The sequence below is a fragment of the Cervus canadensis genome, chromosome 2 (genome assembly GCF_019320065.1).
Source record: "Cervus canadensis isolate Bull #8, Minnesota chromosome 2, ASM1932006v1, whole genome shotgun sequence".
NCBI classification, from domain to species: Eukaryota; Metazoa; Chordata; class Mammalia; order Artiodactyla; family Cervidae; genus Cervus; species Cervus canadensis.
In genome coordinates, this window is record NC_057387.1 from 76,545,073 (window position 1) to 76,571,624 (window position 26,552).

A 26,552-nucleotide genomic window follows, 5' to 3' on the forward strand; every position below is an offset into this window, starting at 1 on the left:
CTTCCCTGAGCAATCTGGCTCAGTGGTAAAGAATCTGCCTGCATTGTGGGACACCTGGCTTCAATCCTTGGGTCGGGAAGATCCCCTAGAGGAGGGCATGGCAACCCACTCCAGTATTCTTGCCTGGAGAATCCCATGGACAGAGGAGCCTGGTGGGCTATAGTACACAGGATTGCAAAGAGTCAAAAGCAACTGAAGCGAGTTACCGCACATACACACAAAGGAGCAATGATATAGTGAAAAACTAGGACAATCTCAATGTTGAACTGGACTAGACTGGTTGATTTAACATTGTTACACAATTATACATTGCTACAACGATAGAGACTTTAGAGAAGTATATTTGTTTTCATAGACACATAAGAATATTCTGAATATATTTGCTAAGTAAAAAACAACAACAACAAAAAACCAGGCTGTATCCATTATGATCACAGGTATTATGGAAAGAGTATACATACACATGAGAATCTATGTGGCTAGTAAAATCTTCTGAAATCAGTGTAGTAGGATTGTTGTAAGAAACCTAGAAGATGAGACTCCAAAGTAGCTCACAGTAGAAGAATAGAACTTGAAGGGGAATCAAGGCGAAGAAAGGTTCCCTTTGTCTGTGTACTTCAGTTCAGTTCAGTTGCTCAGTCGTGTCCAGCTCTTTGCGACCCCATGAATCGCAGCACGCCAGGCCTCCCTGTCCATCACCAACTCCTGGAGTTTACTCAAACTCATGTCCGTTGAGCCGGTAATGCCATCCAGCCATCTCATCCTCTGTCGTCCCCTTCTCCTCCTGCCCCCAATCCCTCCCAGCATCAGGGTCTTTTCCAATGAGTCAACTCTTCACATGAGGTGGCCAAAGTACTGGAGTTTCAGCTTCAGCATCAGTCCTTCCAATGAACACCCAGGACTGATCTCCTTTAGGATGGACTGGTTGGATCTCCTTGCAGTCCAAGGGACTCTCAAGAGTCTTCTCCAACACCACAGTACAAAAGCATCAATTTTTCGGCGCTCAGCTTTCTTCACAGTCCAGCTCTCACCCTGTGTTCTTCGTTTTATGTATATACATATATACACCCACCACCATACATGAATGTAAATGGAATCATAATCTCAAGAGTCTAGATTTCTAAGTGATTGAAAAGTTTTTTAAATAATTATCACATCTTTTATGATACTATCGCAATCACAAAGCTGGATTAATTAGGCATACAAAATCCTAGAAATTCCTAGCTTGATTGATTTTGTTCTCTTTTTTTTTTTTTAGGTAGAACATAGCTTCACATTGCATTGGAATTAACATTTTTAACAGATGATTTTCAAGTCATTTTAAAGAAAAACAAAAAACCTACAGCACATAGCCAATCCTTGTCATTCAAAGAAGGAAGTGATGAAGCCATTGAAATTAGCAGCTTGGTCCACAGCCTCCAGGGCCCATCTGTACCTCCTGCAGCAGTTACTGCTGTAACGTGACTTACAAGCGCCTCTTTCACCCCATGAATCCTGTTTCTCAATGAAGATGGCAACGTGACCAAGATCGAAGTTTGCAACTTCAAATGCTCTTTAAATCAAACACAAGAAAGTCCAGACACCCTTTCTTTCGGTGAGAAAGAGTAACTCTCACTTCCACTCTCACCTGAATTGCGTAACTCAAGAGAGCAAGAGGCAACTTTCCTTGGACTCTTCAAATAAACTCTCTTTAGGGATCAGGCTATGCACAAGAAAATAGCTCAGCAGGAATTTAAAAGAGAGACAGAGAGAGAAAGTGAGAAACTAGGGATAAAAGCAGGAAAGACCCTGAGCAAAACATGACCCATACCATCATGTAACACATGCACTACTGAACGTCAGCTATTTGTATAGAATCGGGGACAAGGAGTCAATTTAGAAAGTAGAGATGTGGTGGGGTCGTTTTAAGACAAAGAATACTCATGTGTGTTGGATGGATGGACACATGACCTGGTTTTGGATAAATGAAGCTAAGAATGGTTTACAATTTATGTGAGTCTGTTTCCAGCTAGTCTGAGAGGCAATCTGAAACTGTGTTATCAATTAGGAACCCATTGATGGATTATATACAGACTGAAAGAGCCTAAGGCTGGACATTTTACAGATGTAAATATCAGACATGTGATAGCCTCGCAAGCACATTAATTCTCCTCTGAAAAGGGGCATGAGCCAGAGCGGAGGGGGAGGGGAGCTGTGAGGTCAGCCTCCCCCATCTCCCACTCCTCTCGTATTACAAATGACTGTTCAAGAATGTGGACTTTGGCTGAAGCCACTGCCTGGTGGAACGTCACAAAACTTCAAATACAAGCAAGTCCGTTTTCAAATACCTGAACACTGCCAAAAACGGCTTGTAAATCTAGCTGCGTCAACTGTGCTGAGAACAACTCTTGTCAGTGAGGATGTTATATCAATACTTGGGACGTGATCTTGGAAACAGCCAAGTTCAAGATCTGATCTTTAACAACCTACCTCTTCCCTGACCATCCTCTTCCTCCCCACCTTTCCCTTGACAAATAAAGACTGTAATAAAACAGCATTTTGTCAGGATCCCCAATCATGTGCAGCTGAGTTCTACTCCAAAACCTCCATCACAGAAGAAAATCTTAGTGTAATTAATAGGTCTTCAGTGCCTCCTCCAACCTGCTCTCCCTGCCTCCTAGCCTCACTCTCAGCTGAGGGTCTTGCTTTCTAACTCTCTGAGAAAACACAATCACTATTGCAGGTCATGCCCCCAAGTTCCTGACATCACATTGGTCATTATGGGCCTTCCACACACTTACTCCTTCTTCCTTCTTCCCATTAAGAATGAATACTCTGTGCTTTTCCATCTTCTACTTGGAATCCCACCATCTCTTGCCTAATCAAGGATAAGGCTGTAGCAACTGTCTCTCTTCACTTCTCTCTTTTATCTACTGAATCATTCCCTTTGGCACATGACCGTGCCATAATTTCTCTCAATTTAAAAATATTATTTAGTCTCCCTGTGGCCCTCCAGCTTTCCATTCAGCAAACCTTTGGCATTCATGTGCTCCTGCTCCATTCTTAAGAGCCTGAGCTGATGAAGATCAGCCTTTCTTTTATGCTACCATTCCATCAAACAACCTTTGTCAAATTCACCAGCTAATTGGTGTTGCTAAATTTTATTTTCTCAAGAGCCGTCATCTTACTTCATCTTACTAAGGGCACAGTTGATCTCTCCCTCTGTCTTGAAACACTTTTGTCATCTGGCTTCAGGCTCTCTTGGTTCTCTTACCAGACTGATTGCCATATTAGATTCCTTTACTGCTTCCTCTTAGAGTTTAACTCTAAGTTGTAAAGTGTCCCAAGACTCAGTTTTTGGACCGTTTGTCATTATTTTTTCCCCATGGTCACTTGCTGTATGATCCTACTGAGTCTCATGATTTAAGTATTGCCTATACACAATGAATTTAAGTGATAAATGTCCAGTCTGGCCCATTCTCTGGACTCCAGACTTGTCTGGGCTTCCCTGATAGCTCAGTTGGTAAAAAATCCACCTGCAGTGCAGGAGACCCTGGTCTGATTCCTGGGTTGGGAAGATCCACTGGAGAAGGGATAGGCTACCCACTCCAGTATTCTTGGGCTTCCTTTGTGACTCAGATGGTAAAGAATCTGCCTGCAATGTAGAAGACCCGGGTTTGATCCATGGGTTGGGAAGATCCCCTGGTGAAGGGAAAGGCTACCCACTATAGTATTCTGGCCTGGAGAATTCCATGGACTGTATAGTCCATGGGGTCACAAAGAGTTGGACATGACTGAGTGGCTTTCACTTTGGGCTTCCCTGGTGGCTCAGATGATAACAAATTGGCCTAAAATGCAGGAGAACAGGATTAGATCCCTGGGTCGGGAAGATTCCCCGGAGAAGGGAATGGCAAACACTCCAGTGTTCTTGTCTGGAGAATTCCATGGACAGAGGAGTCTGGTGGGCTACAATCCATGGTGTTGCAAAGAGTTGGACATGACTGAGTGACTTTGACTCACTATACACAATGAATCTAAGTGATAAATGTCCAGTCTGGCCCATTCTCTTAACCCCAGACTTGTATACACCACTGTCTCTGAGACATTTTCCCTTGGATAACTAACATTTCTAAAACTGAGATGTCGATTCCTTTCCTCCCACAGAAACCTGTTCTTCCTCACCTCCCCATCAACTCTGTCATTCTTGTTGATAAGGTCAAATATCTTGGAAATCCTTCCCAGCTCTTCTCTTATTCTTAAACATTCTGTACTGGGCACAGCTGAGGGAAAGAGAGCAAATACTGAATCTGGGAAATGAAAGACTCAAGTTCCAGCCCTCTGCCCTGAGCCAGCCTTGGAATCTCCCATTAGAATGTCTCTCTGCCCATTCCATGCCCTTCTCTACTCTCTTCAATTATTTTTTTATGAAAAGTATTTTCACTGGATTCTCTTTCTAGTAGTAAATCCCACCTTCTCAAGAAAGCCTCCAGATTCTCCGACCAATTTTTAAAAAAATGACTGAATTAATTATATATTGGTCTAGACAAGAAGTGCCTGGCAGATTTAGGTTGCATCATTTAGCTAACAGCTATAGTTTTTTAATCCCTAAGCAACATAAAGCTTATAGTTCTTTCTTTCCAGACCTAATAGATTACCTGGTTTGTGTATACAATGCCCAAAGACTAGAATTCTTCCTCTGAACCAATGCTGGGTAGGGCTCTACAAGTAAATATTCTGGGTCTCTGGCTTTTCTCTTGTCTTATACATGTTTCCCAGAGACCTGGAATCTGGGAAATATACTTCTTTGTGTATAAGGATTAAATCTTTTATCTCTCCAGTGATGAGGGAAGTCTTAGGACCATTCTGAGCCTCAGACTATTCCTTGGTAAAATCCTAGGACTGCGGTTGGTAGGTAATTTCTAAAGGCATTTCTAGCTTTTATTTTTTAATTAATTTATTTTTAATTGAAGGATAATTGCTTTACAATATTGTGTTGGTTTCTGCCATACAGTAACATGAATCAGACATAGGTATACATATGTCCCTCCCTCTTGAGCCTCCATTCCACCCCATCCCACACCTCTAGGTTGTCACAAAGCCCCATGTGAGTTTCCTGAGTCATATAGCAAATTCCCACTGACTATCTGTTTTATAAATAGTAATGTACATGCTCCCATGCTACTCTCTCCATTCAGCCCTACCTCTCCTTCCCCTGCCCCATTTCTACAAGTCTGTTCTCAAAGTCTGGGTCTCCATTGCTGCCCTGCAAATAGGTTCATCAGTATCCTTTCTAGATTCCACATATATGCCTTACTATATGATATGTGTTTTTTTCTTTCTGATTACTTCACTCTACATAAAAGGCTCTAGGTTCATCCACCTCATTAGAACTGACTCAAATGCATTCCTTTTTATGGCTGAGTAATATTCTGATGTATATATGTACTACAGCTTCTTCATCCACTCGCCTGTTGATGGACATCTAGGTTGCTTCCATGGCCTAGGTACTAAAATAGTGCCAAAATGAACACTGGGGTACAAACGTCTTTTGCAATTATGATTTCTTCAGGGTATATGCCCAGTAGTGGGATTGTTTGGTCATATGGTAATTTTTTATTCCTAGCTGTTTAACACTTCCAGTTTTTAAAAGGCGAAGCCTTCAGGTTCGAGGCCCATCACTCAACAGCTGTGAACAAGACCGGGTGAGAAATGTAGATTGGAACTCTAGGGCAAGAAAGCAGAGACATGGTGCCAATTTGAAGCTATATGTAACTATGGGCACACATGTCCTAACCCTAGTAGTAATTACTATCACATATGACTGAGCTCCGACCAGACCAATAAGAAAGTTCAACATATAGTCAGTTGCCCATATCCACAGATGTGAAATACACAGATCTAAAATGCCAGCTGTATTCTTTATACCTCACCATTTTATGTAAGGGACTTGTGCGTCTGCAGATTTTGGTGTCAATGGGGGCTCCCTGGAACCAAGTATCTGCAGATCCTGAGGGATGACTGTACAGCATCATGGCACTGTTCAGTAGTAGGAAAGTAACCTCATCATTCTTCAAACTGCCTCCTCCAATTAAAAATTATAAACAGGGAATACAAATGAAATTCAACACTTCCTAATGCAGAGACAATTGGGTCTCTAAGGTAACCTTTAAATGTGAATCTGCTAACAAACGAGATAATAGATGAAGAATCTAGCAAATCACATGGCATGGTTCACAAACATAGATGTAATGTAGTGAATGCTCAATATATGTCTGCTTTATTTTCTTTTTCCTTTCCCTATTTTGAGTGTCAGCTTGCCAGAAAGAAATACCTAACTTTAAGAACATACTTTTTTTCTTCCAAACTAAATGTAAAGCAATACATTTATTCAAAAATGTGGTGGAAAACAGTTCACCTTTATGAAGTCAAGAGATTACTAACCTGAATTTAAGTCTCGTCCTGGATTGAAGGCCCGGCTATTAACAGTAGTAGATAGTCGATCACAACTAATTGTTCTAGATACATTGGTATTAAAGTTCCCATCAAATCTGAAACAACAGAAGAGAATCAGCAATATTTATCTGGTCATTATTCAATCCAGAAAACAAACAGAAGTTAATAGTTCATACTGTGTACAGAATAAGTCAGCTCATGAATAGTAAAATTTCAATTTAAATATTTAAAAAAATCACTTCAGAGTAGTGTGGGCAAACCCAACATCTGCATCTAAAGGTTTTAGCAATCAAAATAAATTCTAAGAAGATTTAAAAAAAGAAAATTCTTCAAGACAACTTTCCCTGCAGTGAATGAGCAGGTACTGTTGATGATATCATACAGAAAATAGATTTGACAAAATTTAGACCAGAATGACAAACATTCAGACTTGAGCTCTCATGTGACTTGTGAAAAAATTCTTTAAATTATTCTGTCTGAAAACCAATGACCAAGAATAAAAGCAGACAGTAGTGAAGGAGACGGAACGGCCGCAGAGTAGGAAAGGTCTAGATTTGAATCCTTGCTTTGTCACTATTACACTTGTGAACTTGCATAAATTGTACCATCTGTCTGAGCCCCAGGTTTCTTATCTGAAAAAATAGAAAAAACATTTTCCAAAGCTGTGAAAAGGCTGTGAACAATGTGCCACAGTTCCTCTCCTGATAAATGATACACAGCTTGCATGTTTCAGGTTGTAACATAGATGAGGCCAAAGTCTTTCCTGATTTCTAGTGGGAGTGCAAGGCTGATACTAGAGTTAGAACAATGCTAAGTCTCTGGCTAGTAGCTGATCAATAAACGCAAATTAATTATGACTCATTTGCCAGGGAAAACAATCTACAAGAAAATAATAAGAAAATCTACTGACTCATTTATATATAGTCACTAAGACTATTTTCCAGTGAATTTTATCCAGAAGTAACAAAAGAGAAAACTCATGAACTTCGAAGTAAGCTATTTTGGATTTCAGATACTGAGAAGATTCAAGAAGTTTCTAAGAGTTACCTGCAAATAAACTCAATCTGAAATTAGGTTTTTAAAAATTAGTGTTAAATGTGTATCTCTGATTATAAATATCATTAATGAAATTTCATTAACACAGGTATAGAAGCTTTTACAACCCTGAAGAAACACTCCTAAAAATCAAGATCTACTTTATCATTCACATGAATGTTGATTTTATGGATCTTTTTTATAAGAACTATTAAATTGGACTGGCTGTGTAAGCAATGGGGCTGGGTTTTCAAAGGGTGCACTGGGTTCCAAAGCAGTTTTGTTTTGATACATATCATCTCAAAAGAGGAGACCTTTTAAGAGATTTTAAGAGACTCTTTAGTCCAGTCTCTCATCCAGTATAGAATTATATCAACATTGTCAACTGTGCCTCCAAGGATACAGTTGCTTTACAAGTGTGGTCACTCTTCCTTGGACCTGCTCCAGTTTGTCTAGACGAGAAGATTGCGGCCTCAAAAGCCACAGATGGAGAGAAAAGAAGAGATTAATACATCAGCAGCTGCCAGAGTGTATGCTGGCAAAGCAAAATAATCTCACTGTCCTCTCTTGTTTTAGCATTTAGCATCTGTGAAGCAAGAGTAGCATTAGACAAGGAACTCACTTGCTCTCCATGCGCTAGATGGTCATATTAAATCTATTCCCTCACACACTTTTTAAATTAAAGACATAATATTTAGGCTTTGTGGGCTACAAGGTCTCTGTCACAATGACCAACTTCTGCCATCATGGTGTGAAAGCAGCCAAAGAGAAATTTTGAGGAATAAATATGGCTGTATCCAGGAAAACTCAATTTTCAAAAATAGGTGGTGTACCACACTTGTTTCACCACCTCTGATCTAGACTGGGGCAGTCCTACAGAATTTTCTGAGATGATGAAAATGTGTCATTTTCGCACTGTTCAATATGGTAGCCACATGTGACTACTGAGCATTTGAAATGTGGCTACTGTAACTGAGAAACTAAATTTTCAATTTTGCTTACCCTTAATTTAAATGTAAACAGTCGTGCTCGCTTCGGCAGCACATATACTAAAATTGGAACGATACAGAGAAGATTAGCATGGCCCCTGCGCAAGGATGACACGCAAATTCGTGAAGCGTTCCATATTAAAAAAAAAAAAAAAAAAATGTAAACAGTCACCAAATAGTGCTACCATGTTGGACAATGCAAGTCTAGAAGGTTCTCCTGATTACCTAATTATCCTTCAAGTCTTTGTTCACTTATCACTTACCCTGAAAAACTTGATTTTGAATGCTTTCCTAGTCTATGTCAAATGTTTCCATCTTCTCTCAGGGCAAGAGAATAATTTTAAATTTATGGATCCATTTGTATATGTCTTTTTAATTGGACAACACTTGTAAATGTTTTTAATGGGTGGCTTTTTATGGTTCAGGTCATATGAACAGACAAAAGCCCCTTGAGAGCAGATCCCATGTCTTGTTGGTTTTATTCACCACTGTGTGTATACATATATGTGTATGTGTGTGTGTGTGTATATATATATATATATATATATAAAATACTAAGCATTGTTCTTGTCAAAAGCAGGCACTCATATTAACTGATCGTCTACGAACATTCTTCATATGTGCTTAGCCCTATTTTGGATTCCTGTGGAAGGCTCCAGAGGTCCAACAACTGAGGACCATCCCTCAGATAAATGGTTCCTAATTATCGAAAGTCTAAGCCATATCAGAATCACCTGGCAACATGTTGGAATGCAGATTCCTGGGCTCTACCCTGGAAGATTCAGAAGCAGTGAGTCTAGGGTAAAGTCCTTCTTGATATCTGACTTTGACAGGCTCCTGAGGGGTAAGAAGCCCTCCAATCCTGTCATGTAGATTCCTTTAGAAATAAAGCAGTACAAAGGCTTTCCAGGAACTTCTCCCTATGCCTCAAAGAGACCAAGGACAGAGGATCTTTCAGTTTGAAGACAGCAGAGGAATTCTTAGGTATGTCTGAAACTCATAACTGGACTTAGCTATACAAATTACAAACCTTTTTCACACCTACCTATCTCTCAGTTGAGGAAAGTGACACCAAGGAACACATAGCAAATCAGGGACCTAAGAAAGGCTTGACCTCATCACTACCTCCCTGTCCAAGGATGAGGCACACGTATTGCTTTATTTAAGTGACACATAAAGAACTTGTTAAAGAGGATGGGCAACTCAAGAGAGCAGCTGACAACTTCTCCCAGAAGAAGTGTAAGCCCGAAGACAGCCCTCTTTCCCTGGATGGAGTCTCTATGGCCAGGACCTGGGCCATCAGCCCCAACTCTGGAGAGGGTCAAAATCCAGTGCAGCACACATACAGATTTCTTTGACCACTGTGAAATGATAGTTCACTCCTGAACCAGGGAGACTAGGGAACTATTTTTATGGGCTGTTTTCCTTTCTGTACTGAAAAGACCATCTCTCAGAGCATTAAAGAAAATATTTTTTATAACAATAAAACTGCAAGTGACACATTAACGAGAGTGGGTGCTCAGTAGACATTTGTCAGTCATAAAAAGGTTTCGCTATATAGTGCTTGTCATCAATAATCTGCCCAACCTGCTTTTCCCACTGTGTCCCAACCTGTAGTTCTACTCAGACCATAGTCCTAATCAGCACAGGTTCTTTTCTGATGGGTCCCAACTGTGATGCTTTTCAGAGTTCATAGTGCCCATTCCACAAAGACGAGCTCTTCTGATTTTCGTCGCAGGAAGTCCTCTTGTCAGCCCCAAGCCTATGAGGAGCCTTTTCTCCTCTTGTGTCTGTTTACCCTAATTTTTAAATAATCTTTTATAAACAAGCTTAGTATAATGTCAATAAAGTTGATGTCTGATAGATAAGACTGGTTGGTTTTAGATTCTACTTATATCAACAAAATACTACTCAATAAAAATTCTAACATAAGGTTTATTATAAATAATGAGCAAATTATCTTACTTATTTTGCCTTCTGCACACACTAAATAAAGGTATAGTAAGAAAAAAAATGCCAAGATATTTTGTTATGGAAGCCTTATTGTCTAAATTCTACCACCCAGCACTCGAATGCCCAATTCTCTCCATAACCTTTCGCATATCTGAGAAGTCTTAGTTCTGTCAATGGGATTGTGGGTTATTGAGGATTTATAGTTCTCTCTCAGGTCCAGTACATTGCTGGGAATGTAAGTTTTCTTATTGGTAGCTGACTGCTGTGGAAGGACAAGAAGCGAAGTCACCGAAAAGCTCTGCATATTTCATTCAATCATATTCAGGGAACATCTGAGATGAAACAGGAACTGCCACCTGGCAAAACATGCTGTGTCATGGTCGGGAGCATGCCCTCAGACGTACACAGACCTGAACTGGAGTTTGGGTTTAAAAGGCTTATTGCTAACTCTTGCATAGAACTTACATGTTTGAAGCCCCATTTTTCTCATCTATAAGATGGTGATAAAAATTATATCTATTTTGTAACCAGAAAATAGCTCTTAAGAGCCTTGTACATAGTAAACATTTAATAAATAATAATAATGAATATTAGGTGTATTAGTAATGGTAACAGTTAACAGCTCCCATGTTACATTGTATCAAGAATATTCCAAGTGTTTTACAAAGATCAGTTCACCTAATCATTACAAACCTGAGAGAAATACTACTATTATTTCATTTGAAGACCAAGAAACTAAGGCACAGAAATGTTAATTAAGAAGTCCAAGCTTCACAGTTGGGAAGTAACAGGATCAAGATATGAACATATATTCAAGCTCTCCTTCATAATGAATACATTATACTGTATCTCAATAAAATCAATAAATTGTCATTAGCATTATCTAAAACAACTGAAGTACGATTCAGTTCTCTCAAAGAAAAGGATTATTCTAAAGGCTTGTGGGGCTTAGGGGAAATCTTTGCTTTTTACTCAATAGGAAATGACAGTTGCTAAGCATAAGACTCACAATGGATAGCTGCAGAGAAAGAACTCTATGGACAAAGATGAGGAAGATGGAGAGGATATAATATTAAAGGCAGCTATTCTCTATCAATTGTAGATAACTTGGATTTTTAAAATGTTCACCACTGGCATAACTTTGGAATGGTCCACTTTAGGGTTACTTTTACTATTGCACTCCAGAAAAGCCTCAAGGTCCCTTTCCATTCAAATCTGAATTGAAAGGTTTCTGAAATCTGAGAGGTTTCAGGGCAGCAGAGGCGGCTATAAGTTCCAGATGGAAAGAGTGAGCATGTCCATTCTCCACACAGAGAAGAGACACAGCTCATAGCAATTTTTCTCCTTTTCCTGGTGTTAACATTCTCTGGGAGAAAGAACCTGGCATTCAGGTAATCTGATGACTTAAACAAATGGCTATGTACACCAAAGATAAGATAGAAATAGGAGAACAAAAAGAGGAAATTTCACCAAATTCTGAAAAATTCTCCATGGGACAGTGAATTTCAGGTGGCTGCTAAATAACATAATGGACAACGGCCACAAATGTGAACAAGGCATAAAACCATAAAACAGGGTCAGAGAAGCCCCAGTTGGTAAAGTATAAACACACAGCCTTCCAGAGATCAAACCTGATCCCAAAAAGCACGTCAAATACCTGAAGACATTCATTTTCTGAAGAAATCCAGCCTGCTGTTTGAGAATTAAAGAACCACTTTGCAGGAGAACCTCAGCCAGAGGGCAATATGACCTCTCCTCTAGTTAGCTCACAGACTTGTTTACTAGGAAAGGATGAAACAAAATGCAATTCTTGCTCCCTGGGTAATCTACACATAGTGAATACTGGTGGTTTTAAATTAATTTATTTCCTTCAAGTGCCAACATTCTGATACTTAAAGGATTCAAGGACAAGACAACCACTCTCCTTTCTCCTGCCTCATGGTCCATGGAATTCTCTAAGTGGCCATGGTTGTACAACCTCTCAATTGTCTTGAGTTCCCTCACACGTGAGGAGCATCCACTTCCCAGGCGAATTAACACGAAACCTGCAGAAACAAACCTCACCCTGTTTCTATGGCTGCTGACGTTGCTGCTAAGCAGCCAGGTATGGGAGCAGGTGTCAACAGGGGGCTTAAGAGATGCATGAGCATGGTGTGTTTCCGAGCGGGTGAGTCAGTTGGGAGAAGTAATTTCATGAGCAAAACCCCTGTGATTATCTCTCCCCTTCTACTCAGCCACACACACTAATGCTCACTTCTCTTTTGAACTCCAAACACCCATCAATTCTTACGGAAAACTCTGAGCAAACTTTTTGGCCAACCCAGTAAAACTTGCTTAGCGCCATCCCAGTTACCTGAGTTATCTCCAGGCCTCAGTGGAACAGCTGCCTTGCCTAAAATGAGAGTACATTTAATGCACACGTGCCTTTTAGAAAAGATGATTTCTAAGAAGAAATGTACTGTTTACCCTGATTTGGAGACTGTGAGAAATGCAAAGTTCATGCTTCTAAACCATTATAAAAACACGTCAGTTACTCTTAAGGGTTACCTAAAAGATTTTTCATTGAGAAATATATAAGCTGCCAGTCACATTTATAAAATTTCAGGTTTTATAAGGTCAAGAACTGATAAAATTATAGATTTTCATATGAAATAAGCAGGCAACTCAACTTATCTTTGCATATATCCTTTAAAAAAGTCATAACAATAAGAGAATAATCCTATATAAATCTCCTGTAGACTTTCTCTCTAAAAAGGAGAGATATTGGATTATGACTGCTTTCTGTATTTATTTTCATAAGATAAAACCAGGGCCTGAAATTTAGTTTCAAGAGAAATAACTCCATCTTTCCTACCCCCTCAAGTTAAAAAAAAAAAAAAGAAAAAACTTCCTTCTGGATTTACTTTCATGAACAACTGATCGAAACTGCATCCCGAGGGAGAAAACAGAACTGTGACTCCCACTTTGATCTCTTCCCCATGGAGAAATTCACTCCCTGCCTGGCTTGCAAGATGTTCATTTGATTGACGTTTGCTCTGATGTGCAAACTGCTTTGAACTTCAGACATTTAATTCCCATCAGGCTGCAGTCATTTTTATTCTCCTTCAACAGGATTTACAAGCAGGAGATCAGCAAATGTAGAAGATAAAATAAATTTGCAGAAGCTTTGAATCTTACATCAAAACAGTGTTCAAGTGAGTTCCAATTGGATTTCATTCAGCCTCGGTTCACAGTGTAAATCAACTTTTCAGTGGAGTCCCAGTTTAGAAAGGAAAAGATACAAAAGAGAGAAAGACATACACCAGTTGGGGTTTACTTCCGGAATCTCTTTCTTGGTCTTTGTTTAAATTTCCTATGGAAGGTGATTTGCCAGGCAAATCACTTAAAACCCTGGGTTTTCCTCAACATTTCCAGGCAAAGTCTGGCCAATTTATCATGTAGCACAGAAAAACCACACCCACAGTGTGAGTTCCAAGGGTGCTGCTGAAATGTGGTATTGTTCACGGGCACATTTTAAAGGTAATAATTTAAAAAGCAAATCCCTGTGGATATCTCAGAAGAGCAAGGCTTACACTGATAGTTGAGTCCATAAATAAAGCCAATATGATGACAGCTAATGGGGTAGGAAATTTTTTTTTAACCTGTTTCCTTGTTTTTAATCACTGCTAGAGACAGGCACACGAGTGTTTCTTTTTTTTTAAAAGACCACCACAGATACACACCATTTCTTGAGGAAGCAAAACCTGGTGTGGGCTCAGAAGCTGGCGTGGAACAAATGCTCTGAGGCTTGTGATGGATCTCCCAGCCCAAGGCAGACCCTTGCTGCTGGGTGTCACCAAATCACCAAGTTCCATTTTAAGAGCAGCACACATTTTTTTTTTCTTTTTTTTGGGCGGTGTGGTGGGGGAAGCAAAGATGGCAAAGCCCAGCAGCTACAGCAGACTTTGAAAGGAGGTCCAGAAGGATCTCCCTGGAGGTCCAGTGGTTAAGGTTTCCCTGGTGGCTCAGTAGGTAAAGAATCCACCTGCAATGTGGGGGACCCAGGTTTGATCCCTGGGTTGGGAAGATTGTCTGAAGGAGGACATGGCAACCCACTCCAGTATTCTTGCTCAAAGAATCCCCATTGTCAGAGGAGCCTGGCGGGCTACAGTCTATGGAGTCGCAAAGAGCTGGACATCACCGAGGGACTAAATACACCAGTTGTTAAGACTTCACCTTTCAATATGGGAGGGTGCAGGTTTGATCCCTGGTTGGGGAGCTAAGATCCCACATGCCTCGTGGCCCAAAAAATCAAAACATAAAACAGAAATAGGACTGTTACAAATTCAATAAGTACTTTAAAAAAAGGTTCCCATTAAAAAAAAAAAAAATCTTAAAAAAAGGAGATCTGGACACCAAAAAGCATCTGAGTAACAGCCCAACAGTTCCTGGTTTACTCAGATATGACAGGGAGACATTTCATTTCACCTCCATTCAACCAGGTTCCCACTCATTCTTTCTGGGAAGTGTCTGCTCTCCAAATATTTGAGCAACACCAGTTGAAAAGAATTAAACAAGAACCCCCTTATCTTCCACTTAACCACCCATGAGAATAAAGTTAAACAAAGAAAGAGCTAAGATAAAAATCAAACATCTGCCCTGGCAAATATTTAAACTCTGTTTGAATGGTGGAGGAAGGGGTAAGAGTGGGGTCACTTCAAAAAGGAACTATCACATTTATAAAGTAAATGATACTCAACTCCCCCCAATGGAGTTTACTTATTCAAACACCTAAATTAATGGGCAAACTGGAAAGCTGTCAAATAACGTGTAATCATGTTCCGAGAAATGGTTTTTCCTTCCATCTTTGCAGAGATTGAAGAGATAAGTCACATTCTTTCTGTTCTTATCAGTAATAAGGATTAAATCTTCAGGGTTCAGCAACCCAGCCAGAGTGGAAACAAGGCTGGTTTCGAATGCCCTTGGAAGGTAAGGCTTAGAGCAATCAAGCATCTCTCTAGTGTGAGAATCTAAGTATCATACAAACCAGTCACATTTCTTTTCCACCATTCCACACCCTCAACTCCCCACAGCAGATCGCTGGCAGAAAGCCCTGCTGTGATCTGTGTTTTGCTTCTAGAATTCCATTTAAATTGCTTTCTCACACAAACTTGGAGGCAAAGGTGACACCTAGGGGAACTGGAAGTGGATCCACAACCACATTAAACATTTATCCTTTAACTTTCTTGTTACCAGGTTTGGGCAGGAATGCACGAAGAAGAAGAAAGAAAGGTATCTGGAAAAATAATGGAGAAAACAGACAGCTGGGCAGAGGAATCCACAGGCTCCCTTTGTGCCATTCTGTAGCCCCCGTCCACCCTACCACTTGACCTCTAACGAGGTTTCGCACATGTTACAGTTGTTTATTTATATACTTTCTCCCTTGTAAAGAGAGAGACCCTTTCCCATGTTTATCCCTAGAACCTAGCCCAGAGTTTGCCTGTGAAGAGTACAACTGTAGTAAATGCTGAATGACAAAATGCAGAAAACCGAAGAGGCTGAGACTTGCCAGGACTAGAGTCAAGAGCTTGTAAATCGTATGTTTTCTTCCCACACATACACTGGGTACTTAGTAAATAGCAGACAACTGTGAGTGGTATGACACAGACATCAAAGAGAAGCACTAAGAACTTCAGTTAGCAGATGACTGTGGAGATGAACTGGTTCAAATCTGTCAGGCACATTCGTGTTGGAGTGAGACAAGGCTTCTCCAGATCTCCGTTCTGAAGAAGGAACATGAAACATAAGATGTGGAATACTTACGGCTCATGTGTCCTCAAAAGGCATTACTGACCCAGTATTCAAAAACTAATAAAGCTGTGAGTTGGAAGACAGCTGGGTCCACATCATACCAGACCAGTCGAGTCTCCAAGAAAGATTACAGACACAGTGATTTTTAAATCTTGACCCTCTTTCATACATTTTGGTATTTTTGCACAACAAAAACAGATGAAGACTTCAAGGGAATGCCTCTGTGATAACAGGGTATATTTCTAAGAGCGGGGCATAATATACTAGGCAGTTTCATTTAGAGATCAGATAGACAGGCAGGCAGACAGATAAATAGAAAGAAAGGAGAAAAATTTCAAGACCAACTCTCTCTAAAATCCATAAAAGGCCACTGATGAAAATCAGTATTCCAAGCAATGTGGCAGGTCTCCTGTCCTTCCTCCAGTGAAGGTTACATAAGAAAATTCAGAAAGCAGGACTGAATCAGCAGACCTAAATACAGGCGTTTTCTGCTATGAGGGTGCTCATCAAAAGTCCTAAAGATCCAGATACTTATCTACACACACACACACACACAGAGGTAAATAACACAAACTACTGCAGGAACGTAGTTTTAAGACTGAGAAATACAATTGGAATTTGCCGTATCAGGGAACTCAAACAGAGGCTCTGTAACAACCTAGAATTGTGGGGTAGGGAGGGAGATGGGAGGGAACACATGTTATACCTGTGGCTGATTCATGTTGATATTTGCAAGAAAACAACAGGATTCTGTAAAGCAATTATTCTTCAATTAAAAAAATAAAAAACTTAGAAAAAAAAAGACTAAATAAACTAAACAGACTGTGGAAGCTTCACATTCAGCCAATTTAGAAACTTCAGAGGGTCATAAAATAGCCTCAAGGGAAATTCTGAGAAGGAATACATAGTTCAGCATTTCAGTTGGCAGATAAGCCATTTCAATTTTACTACTGGTCAAAATAGTTTACCATTAAAAGAAAAAATGGTTTGGAATCAGGAAATCTAGGTTCTACACCCAGCTGCCCTGAGTCTTGACACAACCGCTCTGAGCCTTCATCCTCACGTGCAAAAAGGAGGAGGAGGAGGATTATGCCCCACCAGGCTGTCTTAAAGATCATAGGAAGAATGTAATTTAAGTAAAATAATGTTTACAGAAGAAAGTATTTAACTGAAGTTTAAACATATGTAACTCTTTTACATAAGTTAAATATTGTAACTGAATCAACCTTCTGAAATGTAAAGCGTTCTGCAAAATCCTTGTTGAATTTTTAACTAGACTCAAGTCCTTCTGGTAACAATATCCCTAAAGACTGTATCTGTAACATTTTACCAGCCTGCAGGTAATAATAATTTTTAAGTGGACTAGAGATGAAATGTGAGATAAGACAGAGAGAACACTTGAAAGACTGAGATTCGTCATTCAGTACTTTGAGGGCTAAACTACAAATACACCTTTCTGGGAAAAGAACAGAACCTTTGATAAAATTAAACTTGTGTCAAGAACCATGCTTGTCACTTTATTGGACGTTGTGTTACACAAAGAATAAAAGAACAAAACCATTACAGCAAGAGCTCCTGGCTAACTCACAGTGCTGTGAAGAGTAATAACAAAAAATAAGATGTACATAGGGTTAGACATTTTTATTATTGTTTCATGTGCAACACCTTAAAATATGGCTGGAAAAAAATAGGATTTGCCCACACACGGGTCAGCTGTTATGCCTAGAAACTTCAAATGCAACTGTGTATCAGCACAACATTAAAACTATACATTTGCAATTGGTCCTCTCTTCGGAAATGTCATGCATATAACATAGTTGTGGGGGTGAAAATATCTGTGGGATGAAAATAAAGTGATGCTACAGGCTAAACTCAACTTCTTGCCAAACCTCTCCCAAGAATGATCCAGGTGTACCTTTAAAAATCAGCATGTTCATACTAAATAAATCTTCCTCCTAAATACCTTTTGCTCATTTTCATTTGTTGGTTAACAGATTCTTCCTCTCTGAGATGTTCAATCTAAAATTTAGAATAATCTTTAAAATTCTTCCTTCCAGCCCAAATCTCCAATAAAATCTAGGGGTTAAGTCATATCCAACTCTTTTGTGACCCCATGGACTATAGCCCACCAGGCCCCTCTTCCATGAAATTTTCCAGATAATACTGGAGTGGGTTGCTATTCCCTGCTTCAGGGCATCTTCCTGATCCAGGGATAGAACCTGTGTTTCCTGCATTGGCAGGTGAATTCTGAGCCACCAGGGAAGCCCCTATACTTCCTGTCTACAGGTAATATTCTATGTAACCCACCCACCACCCAGGACATCTTTTGTTTTCCTACAGTCTTTCCTCCAGGAATTACCACTTTTCTCCTAGATTATCAGAATGGCTCAACATGACAAGCAACTAGTCTCTCCACCAAAATTTATCCTTCACTTGCCAATGATTTAATCTGCCCAAATTTCAGACCTGATCACAGCCTTTCTTTGCTTTGAATCTGTTTACAGATGGAAATCTGTCCAGTAGATCAAGGATTCTGAGCTCACCACATTACATCCCTTATTGGCTATTTTAGCAGTATCTTCCCCTCTCAAGTTATTGATTGCTTTATGATGCTTTGCTGTTTTCTGGTCTGAAGCATCCTTCTAGATCTGGCTGCAAGAATTCCACTCTTGAAGACCTCAACTACCACTCTTCAACCAAACTACAGAGACCTCTATTCATAATCACCCTTTCTTCAAAAGAGTCTTCGGGTTTTTTTGTGACACTTGACATAGCCTACTTAGTTTACTCTGCATCCTCTAAGCTCCTAAAGGTACAAACTATTTTGTTCATCTTTACCTAGTGTCTAAGTCAATGTCTGGCACCTTAACTGCTTTGAACATGACACAGACAAGTTGAGTTGAAAGTGATACATACACAGATATTTTCTGTGCTTAAACTCACTCCATATGCAATTTATCGGTATTGTTATAATAACTATTCATGTCTATTATTATTATCAGTTCAATTAACTAATAACTGGGATAACTGAGTCAATAGCAACTTAAGTTTCCCATCAGAGCTTAGCACAATGGAATAATACTCAAGTGAAATTGATGACTACCATGAAGGGGGATAAAAGTACTTGAATTTCTGCCTAGAGTTAAAGTATCTCAGTAATTCTGACATCATCATCACTACCTATACTCAAACTAAAGACCAGCTCAGGTTTCTTACCACGCATGAACTCTCTCCACAAATATATATTAAGGACCTGTTCAAGCCAGGTACTGAATACAAAGCTGACAGGGTCCCTGAACCTTGTTACAGGGTCCCTGTAAGGGCACAAAGAATAGAAATATAACTTAGAACCTGGTATCAGCCACTCTTACAATTACCCAGAATCAATCTTAGCTACCTTCAATTCCTTCACAGCCAATACCAACAGACAAGTTCAGGCCCCTCTTGTTCTTGGCCTACGTAAATGAAATCAGACTAGGTCTTCGGGTTATTACATGGCAAACAAGTAAAATCTCCTTAAAGAGGATCATCATTTCACTTCTTCTCTAAAATGTTAAATTCTCTCACTCAAACAACTAGTATTTACTTAGTGTCTACACTACGGTACTCAGACGCTCAGTCACATCTGACTCTTCGCGACCCTATAGACTGTAGCCTGCCAGGCACCTCTGGCTATGGGATTCTCCCAGAAAGAATACTGGAGTGGGTTGCCATTTCCTCCTCCAGGGGATCTTCCTGACCCAGGGATCGAATCCATGTCTCTTGTGTCTCCTACATTGGCAGGTGGGTTCTTTATCACTGAGCCACCTGGGAAGCCCGACTGTGTTAAAGACACACGGCAGCAAGAGATGAATTGTCCTTCATTTCATTTACAAAGCTTAAAGTCTCCTGATAAAGTTCAGTTATTCAGTCTAGTATCTGAGGTTCTCTATGATCTGATATTAATTCAACTTCTCAGCTGCCTTTTCCATCACTTTTCCCAACACAAGATCCTCATCAGTGCTCCTGGCCAATTCCTTCTGTGGGGTTTTCTTTAAATTGACCTTCCTCTCCTGGAAAGCTCTCCCTCCATACCCCTATATGTGAACATTCTTTTCCTACACCAAGACTCAGCTGAAATGCTTCTTCCAAAAACCGTCTTATAAATGTTTAAGTTCAGTTCAGTTGCTCAGTTGTGTATGACTCTTTGCGACCCCATGGACACGCCAGGCTTCCCCGTCCATCACCAACACACGAAGCTTGCTGCTCAAACTCATGTCCATTGAGTCAGTGATGCCATCCAACCATCTCATTCTCTGTCGTCCCCTTCTCCTCCCACCTTCAATCTCTCCCAGCATCAGGATCTTTTCAAATGAGTAAGTTCTTCACATCAGGTGGCCAAAGTATTGGAGTTCAGCTTCAACATCAGTCCTTCCAATGAACACTGAGGATGGATCTCCTTTAGGATGTACTGGTTGGGTCTCCTTGCAGCCCAAAGGACTTTCAAAAGTCTTCTCCAACATCACAGTTCAAAAGCATCAATTCTTCAGCACTCAGCTTTCTTTCTAGTCTAACTCTCACATCCATACATGATTACTGGAAAAACCACAGCCTTGACTAGATGGACCTTTGTTGGAAAAGCAATGTCTCTGCTCTTTAATATGCCATCTAGGTGGGTCATAACTTTCCTTCCAAGGAGTAAGCATCTTTTAATTTCATGGCTGCAGTCACCTCTGCAGTGATTTTGGAGCCCAGAAAAATAAAGTCTGACACTGTTTCCCCATCTATTTGCCATGAAGTGATGGGACCGGATGCCATGATCTTAGTTTTCTGAATGTTGAGCTTTAAGCCAACTTTTTCACTCTCCTCTTTCACTTTCATCAAGAGGCTCTTTAATTCTTTGCTTTCTGCCACAAGGGTGGTGTCATCTGCATATCTGAGGTTACTGATATTTCTCCTGGCAATCTTGATTCCAGCTTGTGCTTCATCCAGCCCAGCATTTCGCATGATGTACTCTGTATATAAGTTAAATAAGCAGGGTGACAATATACAGCCTTGACATACTCCTTTTCCTATTTGGAACCAGTCTGTTGTTCCATGTCAAGTACTAATGGTTGCTTCCTGACCTACATAAATGTTTATTTTTTTAAATTAATGAATGAGTAATGTAACCTTTGTAGGTCCTGTTGCATAATATCATCTTTCCCACCCCCCACCCCTCCCCAGATAGCTCAGATAGCTCTCAAAAGCATGAAGATCTAGAATTTACAAATTTGGGCAGCAGGAAAAGTTGTCCATAATGAACCTTGAGCATTGGCTCTGGAGTATAGTTCAAACTGCTTAGCTTACAGTTGATGAATCTAAGGACTAAAAAGGTCAGGTGAATTTTCTAAGCTCACACAGCAAACAGGTAGAGGAGATGGACATTTGGTCTTAAGACCATATTCCTTTGATATAATCTATATCTCAGCTAAATTGAAAATGAAAGGGAAAATATCTTTACCACTTAAGATATTTTTTGCTACCATGGTAGAGGCTGAATTGATTTAAAAATGAAAAAAAAAGAGGCTCACCTCCTTTTAAAAATGAAACAAAGCTCATGTTTCAGTTCAGTTTAAAAAAAAGCAAATGGAAGACGATATGGAGATTCCTTAAAAAACTAGGAAAAAAAACCACCATATGACCCAGCAATCCCACTCCTAGGCATATACCCTGAGGAAACCAAAATGGAAAAAGACACATGTATCCCATTGTTCACTGCAGCACTATTTACAATAGCTCGAACATGGAAGCAACCTAGATGTCCATCGACAGATGAATGGATAAGGAAGTTGTGGTACATATACACAATGGAATATTACTCAGCCATAAAAAGGAATATCTTTGAGTCAGTTCTAATGAGGTGGATGAACCTAGAACCTATCATACAGAGTGAAATAAGTCAGAAAGAGAAAGATAAATATCATATTCTAATGCATATATACAGAAGCTAGAAAAATGGTACTGAAGAATTTACTTACAAGGCAGCAATGGAGAAACAGACATAGAAAATAGACTTGTGGACATGGGGAGAGGGGACGAGAGGGTGAGATGTATGAGAGAGTAACATAGAAACTTACATTACCATGTGTAAGATAGATACCCAATGGGAATTTGCTGTATGTCTAAGGAAACTCAAACAGGGGCTCTGTATCAACCTAGAGGGGTGGATGGGGACGGAGATGGGAGGGAGGTTCAAAAGGGAGGGAACATACGTATACCTATGGCTGATTCATGTTGAGGTTTGACAGAACACAACAAAATTCTGTAAAGCAATTATCCTTCAATAAAAAACAAATAAATAAAAGCAATCATAAACTGTGATCTGATGCTCTGAAGTCCCTAGAGGATCCTAAGGAGAGTAATACAGGAATCTGAACATTCTGAGTCAACATGTGAATCATCAAAATTAAAAATAACTCTCTGAGTAACTTATTTCTGGTTCCCATGATGTCAACAATACTTGAAGAACTTAAAATGTGAACATACAAATGCCTTAATGCCTATTCCCACAATAACTATTCAGTTAGCCAACATTAACTGAGTGAGGATAAGAGAACTGACTTCTACTTGGAGACACAAAAAAGAATAAAAATCTGAATTCATCTTCCCAGTGTTTCCTCCCTGGTTTACCCATTGCACTCTTCCAGTCTTCTTAAATAAAGACATTGAAAATAAAAAATAAGAACACCACCAGACAGGAACACCTACAGAAGAAACTGAGGAAGGGAGGAGGAGAAAAATGGAATTAAAAGATGTCAAAGACAAGATTATTGACTGGCTTATAAAAAAAAATCAAGGGTTAGTTGACTGAACAACAGCTTCAGATGTGCACAGCACATTCCCATCTCTGTGGCAGGTTTCAGAAATAGATATTTTTGGTATATGTAAAAACTGATTATAAATGTGACAGAACAAACATGTATGTTTAAGATGGCATATCAGGGAATGCACATGGATAAGACATTTATAAAATTTATTAACATTATATAGTCTTCTCAGATTGGGAGTTGCAATCACATGCTAATGTGGGCCAAGTAAGTCATGAAAGTTAGGGGAATGGGTTGGGTGTGAAGCAATAGGGAGTAGTGAAGACTGTGGTGAAGGGGAGAATACAGACCCTGTCTTTAAAGGGAGCTGCTCTTCACAGGAGCTGACTATTGCCCAGGGGAATATGGACTCACCATTGTCAGATCTTCTGAATTTAGAGAGAACAGAAATTTGATAATTCCCCCAAAGTTAAAATGTTGCCAACAAATTAAAAAACTTAAATTAAAAAATCTTTAAAACATCCTGTGGGGCCAAGGAAAACACATCTGTAGGTGAGATATAGTCATGAGCATTATGATATGTTTGTGCATCTGTGTAATCTTTGCAAGGGAGCCCAGGATCTTATGGGCCCTCATCACTTAACCCTCTAAAACACAAAGGGAGCTGTTAATTAAATTATATGAGTAAACAAACTCATTCTCAAAATTATGTTGTTACAGTAATACCATTGAAAATGCATTTGCTGTAGATTAAGTCATAGCCTGTTTCCCCCTCACCCCCCGGCATTAGAGAATATTAATTCTTCAGATCATTCGTTCAATAAATATTGATGGAATATCAAATCACTATACAGGACTCTGTACAAAATAATTAATTTCCAGGACTCCTGAGTAAGAAAAGTTGACCAGTCTAAGAAGGAAAGTATCAAAATCATCTGAAAAATCAATTTTCTGCTGCTTTGCAGGTTCTGTCTGTAGTCATCATAGTATAACCTTCAGGGTGTATTCTGCAGAATATTCTATAAGAGAATATTCTCTCTCTTCAGAACTGGGCATTTTATCTTATTTTTTAAAAAAATATGCATTATCACCAGACTTCCTGGTGGTCCAGTGGTTAAGACTCTGCATTCCCACTGCAGGGGGCATGGCTTTGATCCCTGGCAGGGAACTAACAGCCCATGTGTCCCATGGTGTGATCAAAAGAAAAAAAAAAAAAAAGAAAGAAAAACCATTATCAAGTTTTAGTGACAAAAATCATATATGGATTATACATCAGTAAAAATAAAATTCTAGGCCTAAAAAATAAAAATTAGTAATTAGATAAAAATCAATCATAAAAATATTGACCAGGTAACTAACTTGTCTTTAATAAAATTGGAGAAGCAAGGTCAATGGGCTACAGACACAGTGTTAGTAATAAATACCTCAAGCACTCTTGGGTCAGTGTTACATTTTTAAAAATGTTTACAGGGCCTAAATATTTAAGAATGTTGTTTATGTCTGACTCTTTGCAACCCCACGAACTGTATCACGCCAGGCTCCCCTGTTTTTCACCGTCCCCTGGAGTTGCTCAAACTCATGTCCATTGAGTCAGTGTTGCCATCCAACCATCTCGTCCTCTGTCGGAGTCTCCTCCAGCACCACAGTTTGAAAACATCAATTCTTTGGAGCTCAGCTTTCTTTATGGTCCAACTCTCACATCCATACATGACTACTGGAAAAACCATAGCTTTGACTATATGGACCTTGCCAGCAAAGTGATGTGTCTGCTTTCTAATACACTGTCTAGGTTTCTCATATGTTTTCTTTTAGGGAGTATGTGTCTTTTAATTTCATGGCTACTGTCACCATTTGCAGTGATTTGGAGCCCAAGAAAATTAAATCTGCCTGCTTCCACTGTTTCCCCACCTATTTGTCATGAAGTGATGGGATTGCATGCCATGATCTTAGTTTTTTGAATGCTGAGATCCAGATGTAAAACTAACAATCCCTTATTTCAAGTCCAGTTGCTTATATTTATTGTAATGGCAATATTATCATATATGCATGTGGCCAGTTCATGGGTATAAAGAGTTTGCCTTATAGAATGGTAAAATCTTACAATTTAGAAGGATTTTTCTCAACAATCTTCAGACCAGTTCTCATTAACTTCAGTAGTTATTATGTCAATCATCTTTAAGATTACATTCACTTAATATTTTCATTTAAATTAATGCATTTTAAAATTTAGGTGTATTTATTTTAAAAAGAAATTTTATGTTATTTCCATAAGAGAAAAAACATTATCATGACATAGAGGATAATATAAACTGTTTTTAGTCATGTTCTTAAATTGCTTCCCAAGACTGTCAGTTCTTCCTATCTGCATTTAATGTAGACTTTTTCAGAAGGATTGAAATATAAGAAAGAGAACTGAAAATGTCCTCAGTAGGATAACACAACAGTTAGAAAACACAGATTAAAGCATTTTATGAGAAACTGGAAAAGGGGCAACTAAGGATTTCTACCCTGGTTTACAGCAATAACTTACTATTAACTCTTCCCATATTTGAACCTTCATTAAAAAGGTAAGAGGCCCTTTTAATTTTAATAAGTGTTTGTGATTAGTCAATGGCTAGAAAAGCATTAGCTCAGTGTTCACTGCAAAAATTCCTACATACATTCTCTGGGAAGAGAGGCTTTTGCTAAGCCAAGAAGACTCTAAGAGAAGGGTAGTTGTCACTTGCCATTTTCAGCTGCAGACGGTTGTGATCAGATCTTTGTTTAAGATGTCGCTAGAGGGAACATGTTTTTTGTCATCCATATATCTTCTGATTGCTCAGCTTTATCATGAGAACTGCTCTGGTTGTACAAAATTCACCCCAAATGGAAGTTCTTGGCTCTGTCAACTACTCCTAGCAAGGAGAGAAGACTGCATTGCAGCTCCACAGGGTTTCCATTCTGCATTCATCACAAGTTCAGCATTTAGAGGAGTGCTAACCTGCTTACCCAGCATATCAGGAGTGTAATTCAAGTCTCTTAGATGTCAAACTGAACTAAAGGAGAGATTCCTGGAGGGCAGAAACTACACTTTATAATATTTTATTATATTCACTTAAAGGCAGATCACTGGTTATTGCCTAACGTCTGGGTGACCTGCATTTCAGACTTCAACCCTTATCTCAGCATATTCAAAATGTAAATCACTGTCTTTACTCCAAAACATTCTGATGTAAGTCTTTCTAAACCTTCAAAGTATACATGTGTATAAGCATGTATCGCCATTTTCACAAAGCAGAAAATTCTCTTCTATGGCATGGTTACATCTTAAGTTATCACTTTTATGAATGGGATATAATTTCCTTAACTAATCTATTATAGAAATTGAGAATATTGTTAAATATTCTCTATTCTAAATGACACTACAATGACTTTTTAAACAAATCTATCTTTACAATCATGTCATTATCCCTTGAAATATTCCTCCAAATGACTAGATCAAACAAGATGCACATTTTTTAAAAAAGAAAATTGAAGTATAGCTGATTCACAATATTGTGTTAATTTCAAGTGTACAAAGTGATTC

At 39.2% G+C, this 26,552-nt stretch overlaps 1 protein-coding gene and 1 non-coding gene across 2 annotated transcripts in view; one reads left to right on the top strand and one right to left on the bottom strand.

Moving 5' to 3' along the window:
- CACHD1 (cache domain containing 1) overlaps positions 1-26,552 on the bottom strand; it is a 231,833-nt gene that overhangs the window by 76,225 nt on the left and 129,056 nt on the right. Inside the window, exon 4 of the mRNA XM_043461068.1 lies at positions 6,421-6,527. Coding sequence (XP_043317003.1) covers positions 6,421-6,527 — 107 coding nt within the window. The remainder of the gene's footprint in view (positions 1-6,420; positions 6,528-26,552) is intronic.
- LOC122437438 lies at positions 8,493-8,599 on the top strand. Its single transcript, XR_006268265.1, has one exon. It is a non-coding gene; the product is annotated as a U6 spliceosomal RNA (small nuclear RNA).